At 36.2% G+C, this 26,629-nt stretch overlaps 1 protein-coding gene across 1 annotated transcript in view; it reads right to left on the bottom strand.

Moving 5' to 3' along the window:
• pip4k2aa (phosphatidylinositol-5-phosphate 4-kinase, type II, alpha a) overlaps positions 1–25,631 on the bottom strand; it is a 40,471-nt gene extending 14,840 nt beyond the window's left edge. Inside the window, 3 exon segments of the mRNA XM_048174034.1 lie at positions 3,733–3,829; positions 8,055–8,152; positions 24,724–25,631. Of these exon segments, the coding sequence (XP_048029991.1) occupies positions 3,733–3,829; positions 8,055–8,152; positions 24,724–24,864 (336 nt within the window). The 5' untranslated portion in view covers positions 24,865–25,631.
• Between the last annotated feature and the right edge of the window lie 998 nt (positions 25,632–26,629).

Raw genomic sequence — 26,629 nt, 5'->3', positions numbered from 1 at the left:
CAAAAATGACAAATATTAAAAATAAAAGGATTACAAATGTAAAAGATTATTATTGTGTGCATAAAGATAAAAATGATTTGGTGGAATCCGGTTTGTCCCGTAGATGGTCTGCTCACGCGCTTTAACCTCGCGCACGAGCAGAGCCATTTCTTTGCTAGAGAAGTGTTCTGTTTTTTCCGCTTGCAAATTCTGCAAATCTGCCATGGTGTGAGCGCAACTGGCTTTTAAAGGGAATGGGAGATGAGACTCTGATTGGTTTATTGCAGGTTATGCCCAAAACACACACATTACTCATTAAGAGAATAGGGACAACCTTTTAGACCATGCGCCGGGCACGCCGACCATTTTTCCCGTCGTTAAACTATCAAAAGTGGATTTGGACACGCCCTAAGCGCACCTGCGCCGTGCGCTTTAGACCATGTGCTTAAACTGTTAAATTAGGGCCCTAAGTGTCACAGAGTGATTCCTTTATCCAGTTGATAGACAACATTGTCACTATATATTCAATCTGAAATATTATTTCAGAATAAGATTCACAATAAGAATTAAATTTTTGAAAGAAGTCTCTTCTGCTCACCAAGGCTGCATTTATTTTATTAAAAACACAGTGAAAAAAAAGTTACATTATGAACTATTATTACAATTTGAAACTACATTTTTCTACTAATTTATTCCTGTGATGGCAAATCTGAATTTTCAGCATCATTACTCCAGTCTTCAGTGTCACATGATCCTTCAGAAAACATTATAATATGCTGATTTTGTGCTCAAGAAACATTTCTTATTACTATAATGTTGAAAACAGATGTACTGCTTAATATTTTTATGGAAACCATAATTTTTTTTTTTTTTTTCAGGATTCTTCAAAAATAGAAATTTTAAAAGAACAGCATTTATAGTATTTGAAATTTATATTTTTTCTAACAATGTGAAAGAGTTATTTAAATGCATCCTTGCTGAATAAATGTATTAATTTCTTTGATTTTTTTAACAAGAAATAGTCAAAAATAAGTGTAAGCACAGCAAAAAATAAGACTGTGATGCTGATTGCTGCATGTTTGTTTGTAGGCAGTTTAAGTAGTAACAGTCAGTTATGTCATGTCGAAATTTCTGAAGTTCAAGTTCTGAAAGAGGTTCACAGAACTCACCACTGAGCACTGGCTCTCGTGGAAAAAAGGTATGCTAGTTTCTGCTAACAAAATTTTGTATGGAGATCATTTAATGTAATCGCCCTGCCCACCAACACCTGACCACTTTGATGCAGACAGCAATTTCCAACTGCCCTTGTGTCTGTCCCAGTTTCGGGAAAAAAGCTCAAAAAGCTCATCGTAGACACATGGCGCACATGAAAAGGCCAGAGGGTCTCTACTCAGTGAAGGTGAGTGTCGGACAAAGCTGCACAGAGCAGCTCTATGTACATTTCCATATACATGTAACACACCCACACATATTCCTATCGACTCCCTCTGTCTCTGTGCATCACTGCATCTCTGTTCCTCAAATCTATGCGCTTGGATTTCCTCATTTTCATTTCCTCAACATAGTCATCAAGTATACTCATTAAACACAAAACCAAAAGCAGGATATGAGATTTCGAAAGGCTTCCCAGGCTGAGTCATGCAGGTTAGGGCCTGTAGCTGTTCAGCTGACGGCTCGTTCTGCAGGGAAGTGTGTGCACAGATGGGCTGAAAATAGTGATGATGAGGCAGGTAGCTGTCAGAGGACGCAGGGTGGACTGAAAAAACCCACAACGCTAGGAAAATTAGTGGGATTATGCTAGATCTGTATTACAAAACAGCTGTTATCATGCAGGTAGTTTTGCATAGCCAGACTTTTGACTTGCGGCATAACGTCTGGTCCCAAGCACCGCCCACTTATGACCGACATGAAAAGCTGTCCTAAACTAGCCTAATTATATAGGGCAGTAGTTCTAAAACATTTTGAATCTGAGATCCCACATTTTCCACAAAAATATTCCAAGGCCCCATGACTCTTCCAGTAGTTCTTGATTTACCGGATAATGATTTTGAAAAATATTTTGTACTCACAATTTCTACCAAATTTAGTGATTGGTGCAATTAGAAATTAGCCTCTTAACTGTCACTGTCCCTCTAGCGGAACGCTTTGTGGTGTTTTTATTTATTACCTTTTTTTGTATCACATATTTTAGTAATCACCATAAATTAGGTATCATCATCAATTAGATATCATACTTTAAATCCTTTTAATGGGCTCCTCCCCCTAGTCAGTGTTGTCATGTTTCATATTACAAAATTTATTTTAACTACTTTATAGTCAAAACTGTTCTAATCTTGACAAAAAGACATTGTCGGAAAGGTCTGAATCTCAAGCTTCCATATTCAGCCATATTGTTTTGTGATAGAAGTGATATTTGGACTGAAATGTATTAATTTGTTACAGGAGAATGCGTCAAAACACCCGGTGGCTATTTTTTGGACAACGCCTAAACGAAATCTCATGGGAACTTCAATTTTTGTGATATCAACTTCAAATTTGGAACACAACTTGATTAGACTTATGGCTTTGATTTTTTTTTATATCAATTTTAGAGTAAAAAATAACTGTATAATAACGCATTTTTAGTACAGTACGTTTGATTTACAGTAAATTGAAACTGCTATAAATTTTCCTATTTTCATTTTTTGAAGTGCTTTCACTTCAGCAACAATCTGTTGTGTGTCTTCTTTAAAACCAGACCAAACTTAGGCCTATATTCAAAAGCATTCTTGAAGTACAACAATTTACGTTTGGATAGTGCATTTTCATGTCTATGCTCAAAAAGAGAGGTGACAGTTAAATGTTCATAAATTGTATTCATTTATATGCCAGAGCTAGAAAATACATTTTTAAAATGACGCTAACTCATATATCCAGGTTTTTCAAGCAACAGTTGTCAAGGGCAGGAATGAAACAAAAAAAATATCTGGCTTATTTCAACATTTGTTTTGTCTTGTTTTAAATTTAAACCACTGATATAGGGATTCCTTAAAATTGACTAGTTGATTTTGAAAATATGTAGTTGTACACACTTCTAAATTTGCAAAATTTTGTGCTTGTCTTATAAAGGTTTCATTCTTCTCTGATGTATAACATAGGAAGCCTAAACTCCAGTAAACAGCTCCTACTGAACATCTCTAATCAAGACCATAAAATAAGCAGCACATTCTGGGAAGCTGATGTTTTTTTGTATATGTGTCAGGGTTACAGTCATAATGTAATACCTTTTAAACCCACACAAGCAGACAGGGAGCTCTAACCAAGACCTTGAGCTCTGACTGATTACAGTGAAATGCAAAGGCATATCTTCCTCATTAGCCAAAATTAGAAATGTTGAGAAAAGCCTTTCTGCCTAATGCAGACTGATTGTGCCTATTCTTGCTAAAAAAGGTATTTTCTTCTATGAAAAAGACATGGGGAAAGGGATATGATTAAGAACATTTGTACGTGGGAGTCTGGAGGATGCAAGGACAGCTCTGACATTACTGTGTTATTATGGGGAATAATGGTCTTCATTACGACAGCAAATTGAGTGGTTAATGACTAAATTACCTCTTGGTAATCATGGGCCTTTCTAACGGAGAACTGAATCTATTTGGCATTGTTTAGTAGTGAGTACACTGGTGTTTTGTGTTGTTCAACTGCAGTATGCTGTGGTTTTAAGACACTGAACATGACACTTTGGATCATTTCTCTCTCTTTCACAAAGCTTACCTGGAAGTCCTGGTCATCGATGCTGAACCTCTCTCTCAAATTACGAAAAACAAGAGGGCAATACTCCTTGAACTTAAAATGGCTTGGCATATTCTCTCTGAAAAGCAAAGAAGCAAAGAGATAAAAGTGAATTCACCAAAGAAACATCTCTAGAGTTGAAGTTATAATACTCTTCTCTACTGTTACGAATATGAGTGAATATGAGATTTTGTACATCGGGAATTGAGTGCTGCAGTGATGACATATTTTTTAAAGGCAAACCCAGAAGTTAACATCACACTGGTTCCCTCAACAATTTTTCCATAGACTTTAAAATTGTTGCAAAAAATAAGCTCTGTGATCAACAAAAGTTCATGGTACTTGCACGTTTTGTCCATCCAGGTAATTTTCACAAATTGAACACAACTTTTATAAATTTTGAAACCTAAATACAATTGCCAGAAATAAAAAGCTAAGCTTGGAGCTAATGTCATTTAGCAGCTTTGTTAGCAACCATCTTTTTCAAGACAAGTAAAAGCTGTAAAAAATCATGAGAGAGGTAATTTTACTGGTGTGTTTTATGCCATAGAATAAAATGTGAAAATATCTTTAGCTTGTGTTCACCACATACCTTATTTCAGGCTTTTAACCAAAACCACATTCAAAAAAAACCCCAACTGACTTGTGAACGATGGAACCAGAAGTGTTAAAATACAAACTCATTTCCAGTGTTGGGGTAACGCATTACAAGAAACACGAGTTACGTAATCCAATGACTTTTTCCAAGTAACTAATAAAGTAAGGCATTACTTTTACATTTACAACAAAATATCTGAGTTACTTTTTCAAACAAGTAATGCAAGTTACTTTGTTTTCTCATTTATTGTCCGACAGGTCTCCTGCCCCCAGGTTGAGAGAATCGTGAGGAAGTGCAAAGGTGTTGTGTGTGCTGGTAAACATGATGGTTATTGTAGTTCTAGACTAAATGTGAACATGCATTTACTCATCTCACTTGAAAAAGCAGAATGAATGAATGAATGAAGACTGTGAAATGCACACTCAGAATATTATGCAAATCTTTCAATAATTAAACATTAAATAACACATATATAATTTATATATTTAAAGCTGCAGTCTTTAAGTTTTGCCTCTTTGTCGCCATCTGCGTTTGAAACCTGCAATTGCAGTTATTTGCGGAATTATTATCTTTATGTGGGTTGTGCATCGCCCACGGCTCCTCAGCACGGATGAATCTAATGTATCACATACGTGATACTGTACTTCAGAATTACAGATTCTACGTCTTGGGAAGTATGACCAAAATAAGGATTTTCACCAGAAAATGTCATCTGAACAATTAAGTAACATGTCTGCCACTTTTGTTCTGACCAACTGAGAAAAAAGCATAACAATGAATCACGTGGCCAATGGTGATTAAATCTAACGATAGTTTAGTTCAGATCACGCCAAACTGTGCAAATTATTATTATTATTATACTTTTTTCTCAAATTGTTAATGTTAACAACATCAGCATTGCGTGACTCTGTATTTAGTGTGTATTAGCGTTACATGTAGATTTCAATTTCTGTAGCCAATCCGAAGTCTTTTGCTTTCGACTACAGGTGAATCTCCAGTTGTCACTGATGATTGTCATTTGGACCTTTCTGGATTACAATCCGCCATCAAATTGATAAGTGTAATTGTTTCAGCTGCTGTGAGAAAACGCTATAAAGGATCTGCTATGTCCTCACATATAGCCTACTAGCTGTGACTCGTTCTTTCTGTTTACAGATGTGTCGTAATGATGCAAAGACGAATGGCTGCATGCTTGAATTTCCCGCGGAAACCCACCTGTTTTATTATAAAACAGTATCACAAGCTTACTGTTGTGAATCGGGTTAAGGTAAGGAAACTAGGGATGTCCAGATCCGATCACGTGATCGGAAATCGGGCCCGATCATGTGGTTTCAGACTCGATCGGAATCGGACGTTACCTCCCGATCAGGACTCGGATATATATGTATATATATTCTCATTATTTTTAACACATCTATAGTGATGCGGTGGCACAGAGTTAGGCCTGTTTCACACTGCAAGCGTAAGCGGCGCGAGTAGCGCATATTTTTTTCAGCGTGCATGTCAACCAACGGATGCATTCACACAGGCAGCAGGAGCAGCTCGTAAAGCGTCAGGCAGGAGCGTCGCGTAAGCAGCAGTGCCGCGATCGTCTCGGCACCGAGTCTATCCCTGTGTCTCAATCAGCTCCCTAGCTCCCTAGGTCGTGAATCAGTATAAGTGAATGTGGCTGATACCCTGATCAGTGCCCTGACTACTGAACTAGGGAGCTGATTGAGACACACGCTGCGCTGCTGACGCGTAATTAAAGTGAAAGCACACTTTTGATGGACAAAATAAATATAATTTCACACGAAAAGTGTTCAAAATGCACACAATACGCATGTCTAATGTGTTTTAACAAGAATTTGAGTATGACAGAAAAGAAAATTAAGAATCAAAAATAATAATAGAAGATTTACCCATTTAAACTTGTTTTTTATTATTCAGTTTGGGTTAAAGTATGGTGTATTATAAAAAACTAAAGTAAACTAGCCAGGAAATATGATATATATAAACATTATTTTAGTTATTACACAGACTGCAGCATACCCAAATCAAACCAAATATATTTGTTTTTATATTAGCCTTTTTTATATTTACTGTTGCACTAAAGTGAAGTGAAGTGAACAATTTATGTTATTTATTACTTGATTGTTCAAGCTACCTCACAGAAGTGCTCTGTTTGTAATTAAATAAAAAATAAGGAACGTCCTGGATCTGTTTTTTTTTCCGCTCTTCTTTATTCTTTTTTTGATGTATTATAGAAGTATCGGTTCGGGACTCGGTATCGGCAGATACTCAAAATCAAATGACTCGGACTCGAGGGCAAAAAAACCTGATCGGGACATCCCTAAAGGAGACAGTTTTGAACACTGGCTGATTTCGTACTTGCTCAGAAAATTATTTTGGATAATTTTTAACCAAAAAAAGTTATGGACAGCAGCTTTAATCTCACTTTGTTAACCAATGTCTTTGCTGCTGACTTTTGATGATCTAATTCAACATACGAATAAGCAAAAAAAAATTTAGTTAAACATCACGTTTAATTTTTTAATTTTTTTTGTTTAGTTTTTATTATAAAGACTGTTGAAGTTTCTTCTCCTGTGTCCTATTCTTCTTCAATCCAGAATGGCAGCTCAGATGAAAGGGTTGTTTGAGCTGCGCCCTCTACTGTACAGGCATGAATTTGCATTTCCTTCAGCCTGAAGGCCTGTTCACACCGGGACGAATATCGCGCGCGATTTTCGCAGACGTTTAACGCCTCGTGACTAAACAACGGGCGCCAATGTGAGTGTGCACACCGACGCGAAAAACGCGAGGCGTAAAAGCGTCATTTTTATAAAAGTGCCTCGGGTTCATTTTTTTGGTTTGACGCGCCGCATTAAAAACTGGCCGACCAATGAGATTGGCGCTTTTGTTCACGTGCCTGGACACATACTGTCAGGGAGTGAATTTGCACTTTCACTCGGCGCATCTCCGGTGAAAATCGCTTGGGTGTGAACACAAAAAACGTCTCGAAAAACGCTGACGATAAACGCGTGCGATATTCGTCCCGGTGTGTACGGGCCTTGAGGCTTACTCATTTCACTTTTGGTTTGAAAGGGCCTTTACATTTTCCAAAAACAGAACTTTTGTTATTAAAAAATACAAGTAAGCCAAGACCAGGTGAAAAAAAGTAACGCAAAAGTAATGTAATGCATTACTCTCCATAAAAAGTAACTAAGTAGTGCAATTAGTTACTTTTTAGGGAGTAGTACAATATTGTAATGAATTGCTTTTAAAAGTAACTTTCCCCAACACTGCTCATTTCTTGGTTTAGGCCTATAAAAATACATAATCTCAGCAGCATTCTATTGATTGGATCATTTTGGTTTGCTATTGCTGTGATCTTATGTGAGTGACAGGTTGTCATTGCAAAAGGGAGGGGAACATTTTTTTGATTAAAGAACACGAGAGCACGTGAATTAAGAAATAATCATGATGTGCAAGTATAAGTCATTTATAATACTGCAATATTCCACTGATCCATTGATTTTATGGTGAATATATATTATGCCATTTCAGTACTAAGAATTTTTCTTATGATTCAGACACTTTCTTGACAGGTTTCAAGAGATTCACTCATCTGAATACATCTAACACAAGATTCAAGATTAAAAGATTCAAAACTGTTGGATCACAGCAGTTGAGATAAGGAAAAGTGAAAAGTTTGAGAAGAACTCACTTGTTGAAAAGGTGGTTGTCCACTTTAATCTTAGAGTAGGCTTTGAAGTCATCAGGCATAAGCATGATGGGGATCTGAACATGGCTCAACTCATTTATCTAGAGAGAAGAAGAAAGAGAAGGAGAGAGATTCAGTTACTGGTTACTTGGTCAGGGTTTGGGTCTTAAAATGGGAGTCAAGTGTAGTGGTCACCCAATATGGGCATGGAAACTTATGACCAATACCAATATCTTGAGAATAGGACAGCCTATAAAATATACATATAATACAATTTAAAATACAAAATCCTAAACACTCACCACCAGAACTAAAAATACTAGTTCACACACCACACATTTTTTGCGATTAACATAAATCAAGTGACACTGAACCAATCAATGCACAGAAACAGAAGGTGCTGAGATGTACTGGGTACAGGAAAGCATCAGTGTGAGTGATGTGTTCTGCTCATCAGAGGGCGATATCTCTGTGACACAATGCTCTGCTTTGCTCTGCTCAGGATCTGAAACAATGTGCTACATTCAACAGTCATCAGTTCCTGCTTTGCACAGTTTGCTCTTGTGAAAACAACACTCGTAATAAAATCGTAATAACGGAAACTGCTGCATTGTGAGAAGTGGGAATTTAAAACTGCTGTGGACAGTTTTCATTCCAACAAAGAGATCTGGTGACTCATAGGTTCTTTCCCTCTATTAAGAAATAAATAAATAACTATAGCGCTAACTAAACTCAAGAGGACTGCAGAAGGCTTTAATTAGTGTGATATATTTGTTTGTTTGAGGACATGCATGCACCAGGATAATTATAAGCAATCAAATAGGCACGAAGCACCATGGGAGATCAAAGATGTTATATTTGACAATCCTGGCAGATAATAAATATATATACTGTACAAAACAAACAAACAAAAACAAAAAAAGCAGGGATACGCAGATATTAAATTTCTGGTTGATAATCATTTTCATGTTAATGCCAGTAACCAATTGTTAGATTAAAATGGCATTAAAAATAGTAAAATTTGATACTATTTTGTCTAAATAAATTGTTTAAAATTACAATTAAATCAATCTGTTTAAATTGGGCATTACAAAATCTTAACGTACAGTATTAAAAATTTATTTAAGATTTGCTAAAGATTACACAAATAAAAACCTCATGTCGGTCGATAATATATTGTGCATCCCTGTAAATAATGTAGAATTTTTTTTATTTATAAAATAATTTAGAAATGTAAATAAATCTATAGAAATTAAAGGAATAAATAAATAAACATGAGAAAACATGGAAATGCAACCAAATTGTGTTATCTTCTGACATTCCCAGAAGATGGCAGTCATTTAGGATCTCACATAGATCTAATCAGTAAAAAAAAAAAAAAAAAAAAAAAAAAAAGGCTTTTAATCAAGGAGCGAGTTAGAGCGAATTTCTTCATTTCCTCTGTAAAATACATAGTAACAGTGTAAGCAATGGTCAAAGAAGTTGCATTTAGAGGCTCGCTGCCTGTCAGTCAACCCATTTAACTGAGTTTGCTCACAGAAGGCTAGAGACAGGTTGTCTTCCAAAACAAGGAGATATTGCATCGACCCACTGTGATGTGACCTCCTGGAGAATGGAGAGCATTGAAGTCTCTAGAGACTTTCCTATTGGCTGGTTGAATGCCAGGCTTCTGGATTTGAAGTGTGCCTCAGAGCCAAATGCACTGTGGGTAAGCAGTACTACCTACAGGAGGCAGAATGTCTTATCTTTTTTTCTAGTCTGAGCAAATGTAATTATACCTCATTTGTTCTGCATGTCAATTTTGAAAAAACTATTCATGAATGTCACACATCCAACAGTCAATTATTTGGCTTTCCTTGTGGATATTTTGCTATAACATAATAAAACTGCAATTTAATATCTATCTATCACTAAATGTATAGCTAATCCACTAGAATGATTATTTCTAAGAATGATAAAAATGCATTGATATGTCATTCTTGATCGATGCCAATAATTAATTTCATAGTATGGCAGATAATGTATGTTATGTCTTAGTTTTGTCTTTACTCTGTTTGCTCTGTTCACGTTCTCCTTAGTTTCTAGTTAGTTTCCCTGTTTGTTAATTAGTTTTCATAGTTCCTAATTCCACGCACCTGTTCTGGTTCTCTTTTGATTACGTTCTGATTATATAAGCCCTGAGTTTCCCTAGTTCATTTGTCTATCATCATCGATGTTAAAGGGTTAGTTCACCAAAAAATACAAATTCTGTCATTAATTAAATCACCCTCATGTCGTTCCACACCTATAAGACCTTTGTTCATCTTCGGAATACAAATTAAGATATTTTTGATGAAATCCGATGGCCAGTGAGGCCTCTATTGCCAGCAATGTCACTGAACCTCTCAAGATCCAGAAAATTACTAAAGACATATTTAAAACAGTTCATGTGACTACAGTGGTTCAACCTTAATGTTATGAAGGGAAGAGAATACTTTTTGTGTGCCAAAAAAACAAAATAATGACTTGTCAACAATATCTAGTGATGGGTGATTTCAAAACACTGCTTCAAAGCTTTACGAATCTTTTGTTTCGAATCAGTGGTTTGTATCACGTAAACGAAGCCTCGTTTAATAAAATCACGTGACTATGGCACTCTGAACCACTGATTCGAAAAGTAAAGCTTCAAAAGCAGTGTTTTAATAATCGCACATCACTAGATTTTGTTGAAAAGTCGTTATTTTGGGGTTTTTTTGCGCATAAAAGTATTCTAGATGCTTTATAATATTAAGGTTGAACCACTGAACTCACATGAACTGTTTTAAACATGTCTTTAGTATCTTTCTGGATCTTGAGAGGTTCGGTGACACTGCTGGCAATAGAGGCCTCACTGAGCCATCGGATTTCATCAAAAAATATCTTAAAGGTGCCCTAGAATTAAAAATTGAATTTACCTTGGCATAGTTGAATAACAAGAGTTCAGTACATGGAAATGACATACAGTGAGTCTCAAACTCCATTGTTTCCTCCTTCTTACATAAATCTCATTTGTTTAAAAGACCTCAGAAGAACAGGCGAATCTCAACATAACACAGACTGTTACGTAACAGACGGGATCATTAATATGTACGCCCCCAATATTTGCATATGCCAGATCATGTTCAAGGCATTAGACAAGGGGAGGATGTCTGGATGTGCACAGCAGAATCATCAGACTAGGTAAGCAAGCAAGGACAACAGCGAAAAATGGCAGATGGAGCAATAATAACTGACATGATCCATGATATCATGATATTTTTAGTGATATTTGTAAATTGTCTTTCTAAATGTTTCGTTAGCATGTTGCTGTTAAATGTGGTTAAAGTTACAATCGTTTCTTACTGTATTCACAGAGACAAGACTGTCGTTATTTTCATTTTTTAAACACTTGCAGTCTGTATGATTCATAAACACAACTTAATTCTTTATGAATCTCTCCAACAGTGTGTAATGTTAAAATTTAGCCACGGAGCATCGCCTCAAACTCATTCAGAATCAAATGTAAACATCCAAATAAATACCATACTTGCGCGATTAGACATGCTGCATGACGAACACTTTGTAAAGGTCCATTTTGAGGGTTATATTAGCTGTGTGAACTTTGTTCATGCTGTTTAAGGCAGTCGCGAGCTCGGGGGCAGGGAGCACGAGAATTTAAAGGGGCCGCAGCCTGAATCGGCGCATATTTAATGATGCCCCAAAATAGGCAGTTAAAAAAATTAATAAAAAAAAATCTATGGGTATTTTGAGCTGAAACTTCACAGACACAGTCAGGGGACACCTTAGACTTGTATAACATCTTTTGAAAACATGTTCTACGGCACCTTTAATTTGTGTTCTGAAGATGAACGAAGGTCTTACGAGTTTGGAACGACATGAGGGTGAGTAATTGTCAGAATTTTCATTTTTGGGTGAACCCTTTAAGTGGTTGTGATTCAAGTTTATCTTCTGAGTGTTCTATTTGAATTTTTTTTTATTTGAGGTTTTATATCTCCCATAGAAAGCATTGTAACTACCGCCATTTAAGGTCCAGAAAAGTAGTAAAGACATTGTTAAAACAGTCAATGTTAGAGCAAGTGGCCATGTAAAGTGGCTAACGTTAGGCTACTACGATGTTTAAATGATAAGTCATGTTTGAGGTCATACATCGCCTTTTTGTAGTCATTTTTTACCTCTTGAAATGTTCACACACTTTGAATTTTCTGCCCGCCACATTACCGCATGGACCGGCCGTGCTAATGATCTGTCACTGCGCGACTTTGCCAACTGCTGTGGAGTTTTTTTCTGCGACTAACCAACAAATTAAAATTTATTCGACCAAGTGCCTTCTCATTGACTAACATTTAGACAGCCTTACTATTTTTTTTTCTAAATTATATATAAACACAAAAAACTACAATCAATCATTTTATATTATGTAGGATATTCAGCCCTGCAAAGTGTCACATGACATACAACCTTAAATAACAGTGGCAAACTACATTCCAATGTTTTTTAACTTCATTTCTGTCAAAAAGGACATGGGTAGGGTTCTTGTCCGTCCAAGGGGAAACCTGTGGGCCGATCCGAGCAGGCTTTGGGTTACAGAAACCCTTTACGAGAATGCAAATTGTGAAAGGAAGTCAGGCATTTTAAACAAGGTCACTTGAAACCCTTTAAAACACCTCTCTCCTGACACAAGCAAGTGTAAAGAGGCTGTAATGCATGCTGTGGTTACTGCTTAGTGATTTAGGCTCATCTTTCTCGCTGTGGTCAGAAATTAGGCTATGCTGAAGCACTAGGTAGGAAGAGCAATCACAATGCTTTGTAACAATGTATGTCCACCAAGTTTTTATTTGTAACACCAAATATGAGCAAATTTAGCTAGACATGGCTTAAAATTATGTAGATTAACAACAAACAAAATACTCATTTATGGACTGTAAATATGACATTTTTAAAATAGTGTTCAAGGAAATTAAATATCAAATTGAGGAAGCCAAACCTATGAACACAGGAAGCAAATTTCGAGAATGTTTATGCCCACTCATCACTAAAACAGAAACTAGTTTTTCTTTAGATTGTGCTGACATAAACCGTTTATCCTTTCAACAGAATAGATAGGCTGTCTGACCAAAAGAAACATAACTGCTCCTCCGCCGGGCTGTTGTACACACTATTTATCAAAGATCAAGAGAGCTACAGGCAGAGCGCTGCTGCAGACGACATACAAGCGCTACATACTGCCAAGGGAACATGGCACTAAATCACCCACAAACCAAAAGTGTGCTAACCAAAAGCAGAGGGGATAAAAATCTCTGTCTCAAACACGCTTTTCTGCCGATGTTTTGTTATAAATAGCATGTAAAATGCAGAAGCATAGTGACACAGTAAAACCAATGTGGTTTTTTCCCGCAGGATGGGATTAATGCGGTGTTTATTTGAAATGCAATTAAAGCTAAGCGGTGTTGTGAGGGGTTAAGAGGCAACAGGCGCTTGCAGAAACATGTGCGTGCAGGATGAGGTATGAGCTGTGCTTTCTAGAGGACTAAGCCTGTCTACTGGCAATGGTGAAGCAACAGCGAGCGGAAAACGGCTCTGTGACCCCACGTCAGCTACAGCAGGGGGCCTTCTCAGTCACTTTTAGTAGCTACAGCCTATTTTGGAGACCAGAGTTTAAGGACTCTGTATACCACATGGACAAATAAGGAACTATATATGTTCCTTTTTGTGAAACATGCATCCAACACCTGGGACTGTGCATAACAAGTACTAATGGCAACAATGACATTGAAAGATAAACAATTTCTAAATGAATTCCTCCGTTTTCAATGAAATGTAGAAAATTACAAATTTAAGTTAAAACACTAAAATTTCTGGATGCACCGATACCACTTTTTCCAGAATGATTCTGAATGAGTCATTTTTTAGTCATTTTTACTTGCCGATACTGAGTTTCCTCTGAATTTTTAAAAATATAGGGCAGAAAAACCAAAAGAATATGAATCAAATTAGTTGGCTTAACAAATAAATATATCCTTCAGTTATTTTCATGCCTAATTATGCATGTTAAAATGTATTGTAGGTGCTACTACTTTCACTGCTCTATCACTTTATATTTTTAATTTAATAGAACAGAGAATATTTAGAGCTGCTCCAGCAGGGCTCAATGATAAGGATTTTTTTTTTTCTACTGGCCTGGTTGGGCCAGTGGTTCAAATTTTTAGATACCAGTGAAATATCATGAATTTCAGGTACAGAAATTGAATAATCAAATGTAAAATAATGCTGAATAGTCTTCACTGTCTAAAACAAATATAGATTAATCATTATTAAAGTTACAAAAGTTATTCAAGTTCAAGAGCAGTGAGTGATTTTCTCTTTGTCTTTTGTTGTTAGATTAACATTGAGGACAAAGACAGCAGTAGGTTTATTAGGCTGCTGTCACTTTAAGAGCTGCACATATCCAACATGCTGTCACACATGCGTTTTCTTTCCATTTACATTCACTTAAGACGTAACCGACAATGTTTCACAAGGATACTTGCCTATATGGGCATTTAAGAAACTCAATTTCAATAGGCTATTTGCGCTGTCCTGAGAGGCAGCTTTCTGGGCGGCAGCTTTCTCACAGCAAACTTATTGAAAATGTCATGTGATTACTGTACCGCCTTCCTGTAATAATGAACCACTCGTTATACATAAATCATGTAATAGTTCATGTTTTTACTTGTACATTCCATTTAGTTGTCATTTAAATGAGTAAGTGATCAGCAATCAAGAGCATGCAAGAGAAGTGCGCACGCTCTCTTTACCATCAGTTAATGTTAGTAATATGCAACTTGTTTTACTTCCTTTGCTATTACTACTACAAACTTTCCAGCGATGTCTGTGAAAAAGGGATGTGATCGACAAGCTCGCACTCCACTGTGTTTTGTTCAGCTCACGCACAGCAGCTATAGTGTGAATATTTAATTTGTTTAATACTCTGTTAATTAGATACATTTACTTCATAGACATCCTTCTCTGATATCTCTATTGTGCTCTGTTGAGTTTCTTTGTCTGGACACAAACACTTTTTGTGTTCGTTTTTGTTAATGGCACAGTATTTGATATACTGATATCGGTATCAGTGCATCCCTACTAAAATTACTAAAACTAAACCTGAAATTACAAATAAATGTTAAATAAACATTTAAAAAATAAATAAATAAATAAATAAAAATGACAAAAGCACATAAAATTACTCAAATTTACTAAAATAATATTGCCTAACAGTGATTTCAATGGTTATTTCTCTCAGTTTGTATTTTGTCCATACAATGAAAGTTTATGGTAAGCAAAACGGTTTGGTGACCAACATTTTTGTGTTTCACAGAAGATAGAAAGTCATACAGTTTTGGAAAAACATGAGGGTGACAAAATGAGGGTGACAAAATTTTCATTTTAGGCTGAACTATCCCTGTAACATACAGTAAAGGGGTGGTCACACTACACTTTTTATTCCATTGACTTCTATTCATACGCATGTGAACGCATCAAAAGCAAGATCATGTCAAAAGCTTCATTCCAAAGTTCAAGTTTGTTGAACTCTGACCTGCGAATTCACATCACATGAACGTGTGACTAGTAGAAGATTAATGTGTCAAGGTGTGACCTCTTGGCTGAATTAAAAGAATTCACATTTTGAATGTATTATGTTAAATTCAAGTTTTTAAAAATGACGCTACATAGCGTGATGTCATATCACAACCATTGCAGTGTCAGAACAAATTCTGCATGCTCAAAGTCTAGTGTGACTGCGGCTTAATCCTGAAAAATCGTGTGCACTCAAGATGCCCTCTCTTTAAAAAATTAATGACACAAAAATATACTTTGCAAAGTCATTTAGTGTGTTGTTACATGTAAAACACCTAATGTGAATATGTGCTTATGCTGGTTTGAAACAAATGAGTCTTTAGCTGCCTAAAAGCCAGTTAACCATTGGAGCTGGTAACCTTGATCCAATAAATTCTACTCCGTGAGCGAGTGACGGAGCGCAAGCAGTTTTAGAGACGTTGCACTGCACAAGATTAGAAACTGAGAAACTGGAGTAGACAACATACTCCACTGTCCCACTTTCCACCTACATGCTAGATCCTTTGAGGATCCAGGGATAATGGACTAACATTTCCAACAAAGCCAGGAGCAGCTGCACAGGATCTCCTCGACTAGCTTCCTCATACTTTAAACAAAAATAACATACAAAGGCGACTGCTTTAGACTCCCCATCGTGCTGAGGCCACGTTATAGGTGTTTTACAAGCCTGCAGCAACAGTTTCATCTGTTCAAGAAGTAAGCACTTATATCTGTGCACCAATCTCATCAGCCAAGTTTCACACTACCACTTCCTGTTTGTCTCCATGGCAGCGAAGTCAGGTTTTCCGCTACAGAGCTGACAAGCTTGCACTCTATCAGTGCAGGAAGCCTAGTTCAGAGAATGCTCATCCTCCTACCAGATGTTTATGAAGCTCTTTGTTTCTAAGCAGTGCATTCATCATAGTGGGGTGTTCGGTATTTCAGCCTGTTGACGTCAACAATGCCTTCATTTATTGCATACGAGCCTATGAGTCTAAAATCAAAAGCTACAATATGATCCGAAACAGGTTACAATTATATTGTGATGAATTACACAGAAGAGTGTTGATTTGTTAATTAACCTTAAAGAGATAATTCATCCAAAAATGAAAATTCTGTCATCATTTACTCACCCACAAGTCTTTGGATGAGTAAACTTTTGGCTTTCTAAATGAAGTGTGTTGACATGATAATGTGTTAGAATTCTGTCGTCATTTACTCACACTTACTGTATGTCAACATTAAAATTATCCCTCTATCACATTCTCATGTCAACAGAAAACCATTTAGAAACTTTTTACAAAGAAAAAGTGTTCTGGAAACTAGGAAGCAATTTATCTAACCAAATGATTCATTCAAATTCTAGAGGAAGGCTAAGAAAAAGCCCTAAAGGTCACATATGAGGCTATTCATAGTTTGCCCACATGCATTAAAACCTCAGATGCTAGTCATTTCTTTAGACACTCTAAAATTAAAAGTTCATCAGCTGCTGATACTGAGCTGCTATATTAATGACAGTGTTTAAAAAACGTCTTTGCTCACACGCATTATTTTAGTCAGTGAATACATAGCAACAGCAACAAGAATAACTGTATTAAAAACACATAGATTTTGGGCAACTTGGCGAAGCGTTTGGACAGAATGTGATCATCTGCAATCTATAACTGTAAAGACAGCAGTGAGGATGTTTATGACCAAATCTGAGGTACATGTTGATCTTGTACTACTCAAGGTTGAGGTAAATCTGTTACGCAGGTCATTCACCTGTGCTGCCCTCATATGAATAAACTTAGGCCCTGTTTTCAACTGGTATTAAGATGTATTTTGGTCGATTGGATCACATGTATATGAGGGAGAGATTATCGTTTACACCTGGTGTTTTAATCTTTTGTCCACTTTCAACCACTTCTGTTTAGATTTCTTCAAGGGGGAGAGTCTATGGGTGGGTAAATATATGGACTTTTTCAGATCTTTTAATCTAATGGACAAAATAAGCTCACGCAATTTACGCAGCTGGAGACGAGTAACAGCTTTCGGATCTGACAAAACCAAGCTTGGGTCTTCAGCCGACAAAGTTTAAATCCCGTCTGGCTAGCGTACTTGCATTGCTTTTTAAATGTCTTTTGTGGGTGTTCGAATGCATTCAACCACATGAGCATTTACAATTTGAAAGCAATCCGGTTGAATGCGTTTTGTGACTACCTCTGGTAGTGACAGAAAGTGGACAAGCTCAAAACGTTTTAGTCCCCATTTACACCTGTATTTAGCGTCATCCACTTGTGATTTATCAAAACTAGACATGTGCCAGTATTCAGTAATACGATATATCACGATAATGAATATGCACGAAATTGTTATCGTGGGCACTTCAAAATACCGTGAATAATTATTAATTACGGCTTATTCGAACTTTTATAATGCATTTTAAGAATTCTTTTCCCATCAACCGTATAAAATGCACAACACTGCTGTATGCTGCGTCAAAGGGACACGTGCACTCAGATGTAAACAAGCTCAACGTGAACGAGAAGCACATGGCGGAACGAGTGAAGGAGAACACGCTGAATGAAAGAGGGCGCTGATGGAACAGCAGAAGTGCAGCGGATACCCCGGAAACCCTGTAAACAAAGCAGCTGCCCTACTGAACAGTTTTTAAAACGCTTCAAACAGCCATTTAATATTTTGTATTCGCAATGTTGTTCATCACAGCACCAAATACTTAATACTTAAAGACTTAATAGGCTATTTATTTTCAAACATTTTTATATTTTAGTCTGGACTACAACATGTCTTAATGATTGAAAATGTTCAGATTATTTATTATTGTTCAGTAAAACTTGACATAAGGCTTCATTAGTTAACATGTTAATTCATTATTACCAAACTGACAATGAAAAATAATTATAAAGCATATATTAATCTTAGTAAATGTTAATTTCTTAGTTAATGTTTACTTAATTACTAAAATCAAAAGAACTTATTCAATGGACCTGAGATGAAACTAACAATGATCAGTTGTTTCTTAGCTAACAATAACAAAAAATAATACTATTGCTCAATCTTAGTGTTATTTAGTGTCATTTAACTAACCTTAAATGAGACCTTACTGTAAAGGGTTACCTGTCGTTCTTTATAATTCTTTTGCACTTTAATCGGTTTATAAAATTATAAAGTAAAATTTTTCAAAGTAAAATTTTATAATTATATTTAAACTTTCAGAGTTCTTAAACATGTTATACAATGACAACACTTTTTTGCAACTTATTTGAATATCATGATAATACTGTATACCATGATAAAAGCTTCAGCAATTATCGCAACATGAAAATTTGATACCGTCACATGCCTAATCAAAACGTCCTTAGGTACGCTGAATCTGTGTAGGCGTCATTATCTAAGCCTTGCAAATAAAGAAGAGAATGAGGTATCTATGGATGTACTATTAATAGTGTTAGTTTTGATTTATCTTCCCTTACTAGTATGGATGGACACACACGAAAAGACTACACAGATAAAAAGTGGCATGGCGATTAGCAAATTTTTGTTGAACCTGATACGCCTACGACAAAGTAAATGGCAAATATCATCCCACGTGTAGTTCAGCAGAAATGCATCTTGCTGAGAAAAGCATGTGAAGATCATTCTGCATATGTAGTGCTAATCAAAGCTTTATGATTGAGCTTTAAAGACTTTGAAGATGATCAGCATTTGCCTTAGGCAGTGTAAAAATAAAATAGTCTGTCTATTTTCCCAGTGCCATAGATCTGCTGCTGAATCTTGAGTATTTTTAGAAACTCCTTATGCAATCCAAACACAGACAGAGCAACTCTTGGTCAGGGCGGGAGAGTCTGGGAAGCATGGAGGGATTAACAAAGAGAAAAGTAAGAGATAAAGAGATTAAAAGAGAGTAAAGACCTTTACAGAGTAATCAGAAAGGGGAGGGTAGTGGAACAGCCATGAGTGATTCTGCTGGACTAAAACAACCACTTCCCTCTGTGTTTGATTTCATAATCACCTTAACTGAATATCCCCTTATTAGCATTAATTCTCATATCACTTTCAATGCATATACAAATTAGCCTTTTGTAGACCCACAAAAACAGACAGCTTCAGAACACAAAAGCTGAGGTGCTCCTTGATATGAGACAGAATAAGGTTACATTATATTCCCCATTCACTGGTTTGCTAATCAAATTCAAGCATCGTGGTCCTTAGTGGTCAAGGGCCGCTGCTTTTCTGTTTAGTAGTCTGAGCTCAGTGAGGGCCTGCAGCTGCATGCATGATTCATTAGCAGTGTAAGCTCCACGGAGAGCAACAACTACTCCACCCTCAACTTTCTTGACCACATATTCTCAGAGTTGCTTGATATCTGAAATATCCAACACTAGGTTAGGGTTTCAACTTTCAAGGCCCACTTGCAGCCTTCAGAATGTAGTAGCGCTGCTTAGCTCCAGTCAGTGGCAGTCAATGTATTTAACTGTTGGGGCTGTCACAGATAAGGAAATCTCTGTTTTCTGCTTCTCTCTTGTGATTTTTGGCCTCCCCCTCTCCAATTCCATTCTAGCCCTGCAAGACCAAGACCTGACCTCTGCTTTGACCCATGGCACAAAGCACAGCTCTCTGTTGATGTTTATATCATACAAAACAACCCAACAATCGGCTGTGGTTTAACATTTTTACATAAAACACTTTAGTTAGTTGGAATCAACTAGAAATTTACCCCATTTATTTTCTAATTGGATCTTATTTTGAACAATTCATCCATGCACATTTTTTTTTTAAATATTCAGTTATAAAATTTTGGTCATTTTTAATCAAAATGTAGGCTAATAACTCAATATTCCAGTGAAATGTCAGACTTCTCTCTGGTGACAGGCAGGACTTCTTAAATCATTTAGTTTGCTTAAACCCTGCCTCTTTCTTACAACTGACTGCACACTCATGTCCAAGTCCTCAGCCTACATTTTTTTTCTTTGTGATAATCAGTTTCACTTGGATGTGTCAAAAAAAAATGAAAGAAAAGATCTGTCACTAATTCAGCTACATCACAAGCTACATGCTGCCAGAGGTCGCATATTCAAAATAATAACATAGACGTAGCTTGATGGATGCTGTGAGGGAGTGTGGAATGATGGGCGTTCGTTGTCTTCACTTCAATCATCAATCCGACGGGACAAATCATGCTCATGGATGACAAACAAAGTTTTTATTTCATTCTAATGAATTAGCTGCAAGCAACGTAATGTTTAAATGCTAAATTACTACTCAATACATGTCACTTTATTTGTCAAAATAAATGGTGGGGCAACACAAAACAATCCTACTAAAAGTACATTTGAATGTACCCACAGCATAAGTCAAAAGGCTGACTTACTATTTATAACACATACTGTATTTAATTACACTGCCATAGACTTGTTCACCAGACTTGTTAAACAGTGTTAGGAAATGTCACACCGATATTGATCCTCATTTTATTTGTCCTCTTGTCCCAAACTCTTGAGTCATTTGATTCACCCATATGTTTACGTTTCTTGGAGCTATTTTTGGAGACAGAACCTGCAGCAATAAATAACTAATAACTAGCGATAACTAATAATTGTGTAACTACTCGATTGTGCAAAACAGCAACAACAGAGTGACATGCTAGATGCTACAACTAATTCTACTGCATTTTGTTCATGAGACTTACTGTGTTGCCTTGACTTCTACAGCAATAATAGCGGAAACCGAGGATAACATGGACATGACACCACTGACAGGCAACGCAATGAAGAGGGACATTACACTGGTTAAAATTGCGAATTTCTCTGGAATTAAAGGTGCAGTGTGTAAATTTTAGAGGCATCATGCATATTCAACATAGTGACGATGTGAGCTGCCTCTAAAAACACAAACAATTTAGAAGAACAACAATATAGTGACTAGTGTTGTCACAGTACCAAAATTCCAGTAGTCGGTACCAATACCAGTAAAATTTTGCGGTTCTCTTCTCGGTACCAATTTCGGTACCACAGGAAAATCTGTTTGAACTATTTTACTATTTTATTTAACTAGCCTATTTTTAAAAACATTAAATATGATGGTAATCATACATATAAATATTTGGAGCGTATATAAAAAAAAATAAACAAATGCTCAAATATCCATTTTGAAACAGACGTGCATGTTTATTTGAGCTATTCCTTCACACTGCAGCCTAAATAATATGAAAGTTAAGTATTATTCTAAAAAACATTCGTTTTTTATTTCCGCACAAAGATGCGTCAGATAGCCGCTCTGCACTTTGAGAGGGATGTGGGACACGAGCAGGAAAGAGACCATCTCTTTTATAATATCTTCATGTTATCTCCTGATGTTACAAGCAACTGACACTTGTTGTAAAAGGACTGAAGAGCTAGTTTTATCTTCAGAGATTCAGGCTTTGTTTGATTTTGAGCTGCCAGAGAACGCAAAACTAAATATACATATAAATATAGAAATATAGAAATATAATAACATACACCGGCGTGCATGAAACGCGCTATACAAATAAACTTGACGCGCCTTGTAAAGTCTAATAACAAGCACAAACTGAGTTAAATAGAAATTGACGTGCAAGCAAAAAGGTTTCTGTCCTACTGTGCTTTTTCTACTTTACCACGGTAAAGAATGCGAATATACTAGGCCTAATTAAAAGCGAACGAAAGGAAGAAACTTTTATAATCCCCTGGAAAAGAAACAGAGATTCCATTTTCAGTTGAATGACTAATGGAATAATGTTAAATTCTCTTCTAATCGGGTGACCAGATCGCGATTCGCAAAACAGAATACAAAGCCGACAAAGCTTAAAAGTATGGACTCATGTACCTCTCTCATTCGGCATGAAACAAAATGTTTCCATGGCTGCGATGTCACATTTAATTGCTCACCTATTAGCCCATTTCTTCTGTAAACAAAGCTTTGTGCTTCACTCGTGTCATATTCACGTAAAATACTGGCACAGCCCTATCCCTGGGTACTGAATATACCTGGATACTCTGTACTACAGAAATGCTGGTATCGTCACATTTTCAAAATTTCAGTACCAACTTGGTACCGAAGTACTGGTACTTTTGACAACACTAATAGTGACGAAACGCACTCTGTAGAGCAGTTTGTCCATTTAGGGCTAGAAACATGCCGCCGTGAAATGGCGACTTAACATGTAAGTGGACCCGTGGTGTATATATATATAAATGGCTTATTCTAAGGTAAAAAAAAATAAAATAACGGTTCATTATGTAAGGTCTTTATACACCACTGAAAACATAGTTATGTATATTATATTGCATTTTTTTTTGTCAACAGATCCTTCCAAATTTTACACATTGCACCTTTAAACATTATTTGAAACATGGGATAATGCAATTACACAAGAGAACAAAATATATAACACTGTGCTAGTGGTTTTTTGGATATTTTAAAGCAAAAATCTTACATATTGTACCTTTAACACAAGTGATGCAACAATATTATAATTCTGGCCATTGCCGATATTAGCCAATATTTTTAAATTATATTATATAATATTTTATTACTATTTAAAAGCATAATTAGTTCAATAATTATATTTCATGGATTAAAGCTAATAAATGAAAAATATTTAAATTAAAAATACAACCCTGTAAAAAAAAAAAAAAAACTTTTTTTTTGTCGATGCAAGTTAAAATAGATGAGGGCAAAAGTAATCAAAAATATAAAAAATAGATGGAAAAGGGTGTCCAATTAAATACCCAATACTAACCTAAAACCAATAAATAGAAACAATCAACACTAATATTAACATTAACACAAATATATGCTCATGTACATTTCTGGATACCTTTTCAGTGTTTTGAATATGGGTAGTGAGGATGTGTATTCACAAGAGGGCATGAATGCAAAACAAATAGTTAAATTATTTTCATGCCTGGTCTACTAGAACATCTTCTTAAATGTCAACCATCTACACAGGCTACATTTATCTACTGTAAATAAACAAATTAAGCAGAAAAATTACCCTTAAGAATGGTATGTGTGACTGGAAAATAACAAAACTTTATTACATCTCAGACAACTAAACACATCTACCATTTGGAAAATGTCACCAGACAGTGCAAAAAAGAAAAAGAAAAAGTAGGAAACTGAAAACAAGCTGTATCTCTGAAGACCTGCGAAGAATGATATTTTTAAAAAAAAAACTTATGTACAACACAATAGTATATTGGTCTGAGACAGTTCATTCATAGAGAAACATCTAACAAACAGCTGGAGGTGAAGACTGTCACACAAAACATAAATGGACAACTTGGGATGCCAAGGCATCTAAATCAGATTTTATTATTATTGGTATTTAAGAGCAAATACTGCCATTCAGTCAAACAGATATAAATATGAAACACTCCTAACTGAAATGTGTAGGCCTGTAAGGGAAACACACCAAGGAGGCTTTCCTCTCCAAAGACGGCCAATGATGCAAACAATAACAGTCAGTATCAGCTGAGATGAGTCTTGCTTCAATAAACCTCTAAGCTTATCATCTTGCAACCAAAACTTCCAACAGGAAACGATTACTCACCCACAACTCCACTACTGATACAGATATTATTTTGCAACCTCTTTGCATGCACATAAAAGGACAGAGAGCTCACAAATGAGATTCATTACTGCATAAACAACAAATGAAGGTTTTAAACTAGTTTGCATCAATATGGGCATGTGAGAAGAAGTTTTTTTTTTGACATGAACAATATCTTTAAGTCATGAAGAAAATGAACAAGTCAACCATTCTTTTGACAAGTTTTGTTCACATGCTTTAAGAACATAATAATACGCATCTGCAAGTGCTTTAAGGGACAAAACAGAATGATGTTCATTAAACTGAAGGTTAGGCAACAGAAAATCAAAGCAGACCTCTGATGATCCGTAAGTGCATGGATCCAACAGATGCTGCCAATTGTAGGTTGCGAGACATAGTGAACTTCTCTTTCCTTGTTAACTCTAATTCATTGATCAATAACAGACATAAACAAAGAAAAAGACTGCAGGTTTGACTTACCGAATGGTTTATTCCCCACATGAGAACACTGAGCAGAGGGTCGCTGGCACGAAACAGCTTCACTTTCTGAGCCACGAAATGTTTCTTCTTCGTTTTTGTTTTGCTCGCAAACGATGAGACAGTGTTACCAGCCGAGGCCATTGTTTGTTGTATAACAATAAATTAACTATCACACAGTGACAAGTGCTTTAATTAAGCTAGTGGTGTCCTAACTGTCTCTTAGTAAAATATCATTTGGCATAACGTTCAGTTAGCTAACTAACCGCAGCCAGCTAACTGTACCACTCAACTATTAGCTCCCTAGACAGATGAATAACTCGCCGAATGTGATAAAACAGTCTGCTGTTATATATAACATTAAAGTTAAGAGCAAAACGCGGTGTTGTTTTAAGTTCTCGTCCGTAAACTGCAAAAGCTCCTTAAGACTTCATCAGTAAGCCTTCCTTACTTGCTAACTAGCTAGCCCGACAAGCCAGCCTCCCCTCGGGAGCCTTTTACACACTTCGCTTAAGGAAAAATAGTAGAAATACTGACGGATACAACTGAAAACAGAGAATGAAATGTAATCTGAACGACGTCAGTCTAATTTGAGGAAAAAAGAGCGGGTGGAGAGACATCCACTGCGGCGCTGCTCCATTAGCATGCTAACGCACCCCAGTCAGGCTAAAGCCAGCAACCCTTCAAATATGTCTCAAGCAAAATCCCACTCCCACTTTCTTTCTTTGTCGTTTGTCTGCCCCGAAAAGATGTTTACTTTTAGACGAAGCCAGTATTCCGAGTGTGGAAAGTGTCCGAGTCTGAATTCGGTGTGAATTTTGTCAGCTATATCTATATTGCTTGAAGTTGGCGTATCCGGCTCATCCGCACTGCCCGACTGACGGACTGACAGCTACACACACGCGCGCGCGCGCACACACACACAAACACACACACATTTTGATTTATAACTCAAATGTTTATTTTAATTAATGCCAATCTAGTTTTATAGAAAAAAATAAATGGGGAAAAAACAAATAAATGGTAAGAATAGCCTTTAAAAAAAAACCTTGAATAAATTCTTCTTTAGAATAACTAGGGCATGCCATAGATATTATGTGATTTGGCATAGATTGATGGATTGAAGAATTAAAATTGTGCAGAAACGTATTGCGCAGGTGCATTTTAGTTGTAGCCTACTTGAAGAATGGGTTAATTTAGTCCATGGTGGCACTGGGTGTGTTGTGTAGTCTTATTATGGCACATGTAAGTTTCTGTGGCGCTCCCTGAAACACCTACTGCTCAACATGCTCCTCATTCCAGCAATCATGTCACGGAGTGGGTGGGTTCTGCTGTCCATGAGTCTGAACATGATTCTCATCCGAGGTCCAGGTCTACTCCAGTGACAGCTGCTTTTCTAATGAGTTCATACCATTATAGATGGAGGAAATTCGAGATGATGCTGATACTTTTTCAACGATATAGAGTAAATGCTTTAACCCGCAACACCTAAATGCCATGTTCAAATTGGTTTCATTTATTAAATAAAGTATTTTTTTTTAAAATAAATATAATTACATAATGAGTATTGCATCAAATAAATAGTGCTTTTGGAATAGATTAAAATAATCTAGAACAACGAATAAGACATTGAATTGTCTCACATGGAAATAATATTACTGCATATTTCATGTTTTATGGGGGTGGCATTAATTATACTATCACTGTTGATAGTTACCAGAAAAGATTGTTATTTTAATTTAAATAAAAAAAAAAAAACATTTTTTTGTTAAATATTTTCATCTAATTATTAATTTAATTATTTTGTATATAATATAATAAATTATGACATCAGAGCCACCTAACGGTTCATGACAGACATATTTTAAACAAATAAATAATTAATTGACCAAGCATGTTTCAGAGTGAT

This window comes from Megalobrama amblycephala, linkage group LG22, assembly GCF_018812025.1.
Source record: "Megalobrama amblycephala isolate DHTTF-2021 linkage group LG22, ASM1881202v1, whole genome shotgun sequence".
Taxonomy (NCBI): Eukaryota; Metazoa; Chordata; class Actinopteri; order Cypriniformes; family Xenocyprididae; genus Megalobrama; species Megalobrama amblycephala.
The sequence above is the reverse complement of the archived record's forward strand: the minus strand, read 5'-3'. Positions and strand labels throughout refer to the sequence as shown.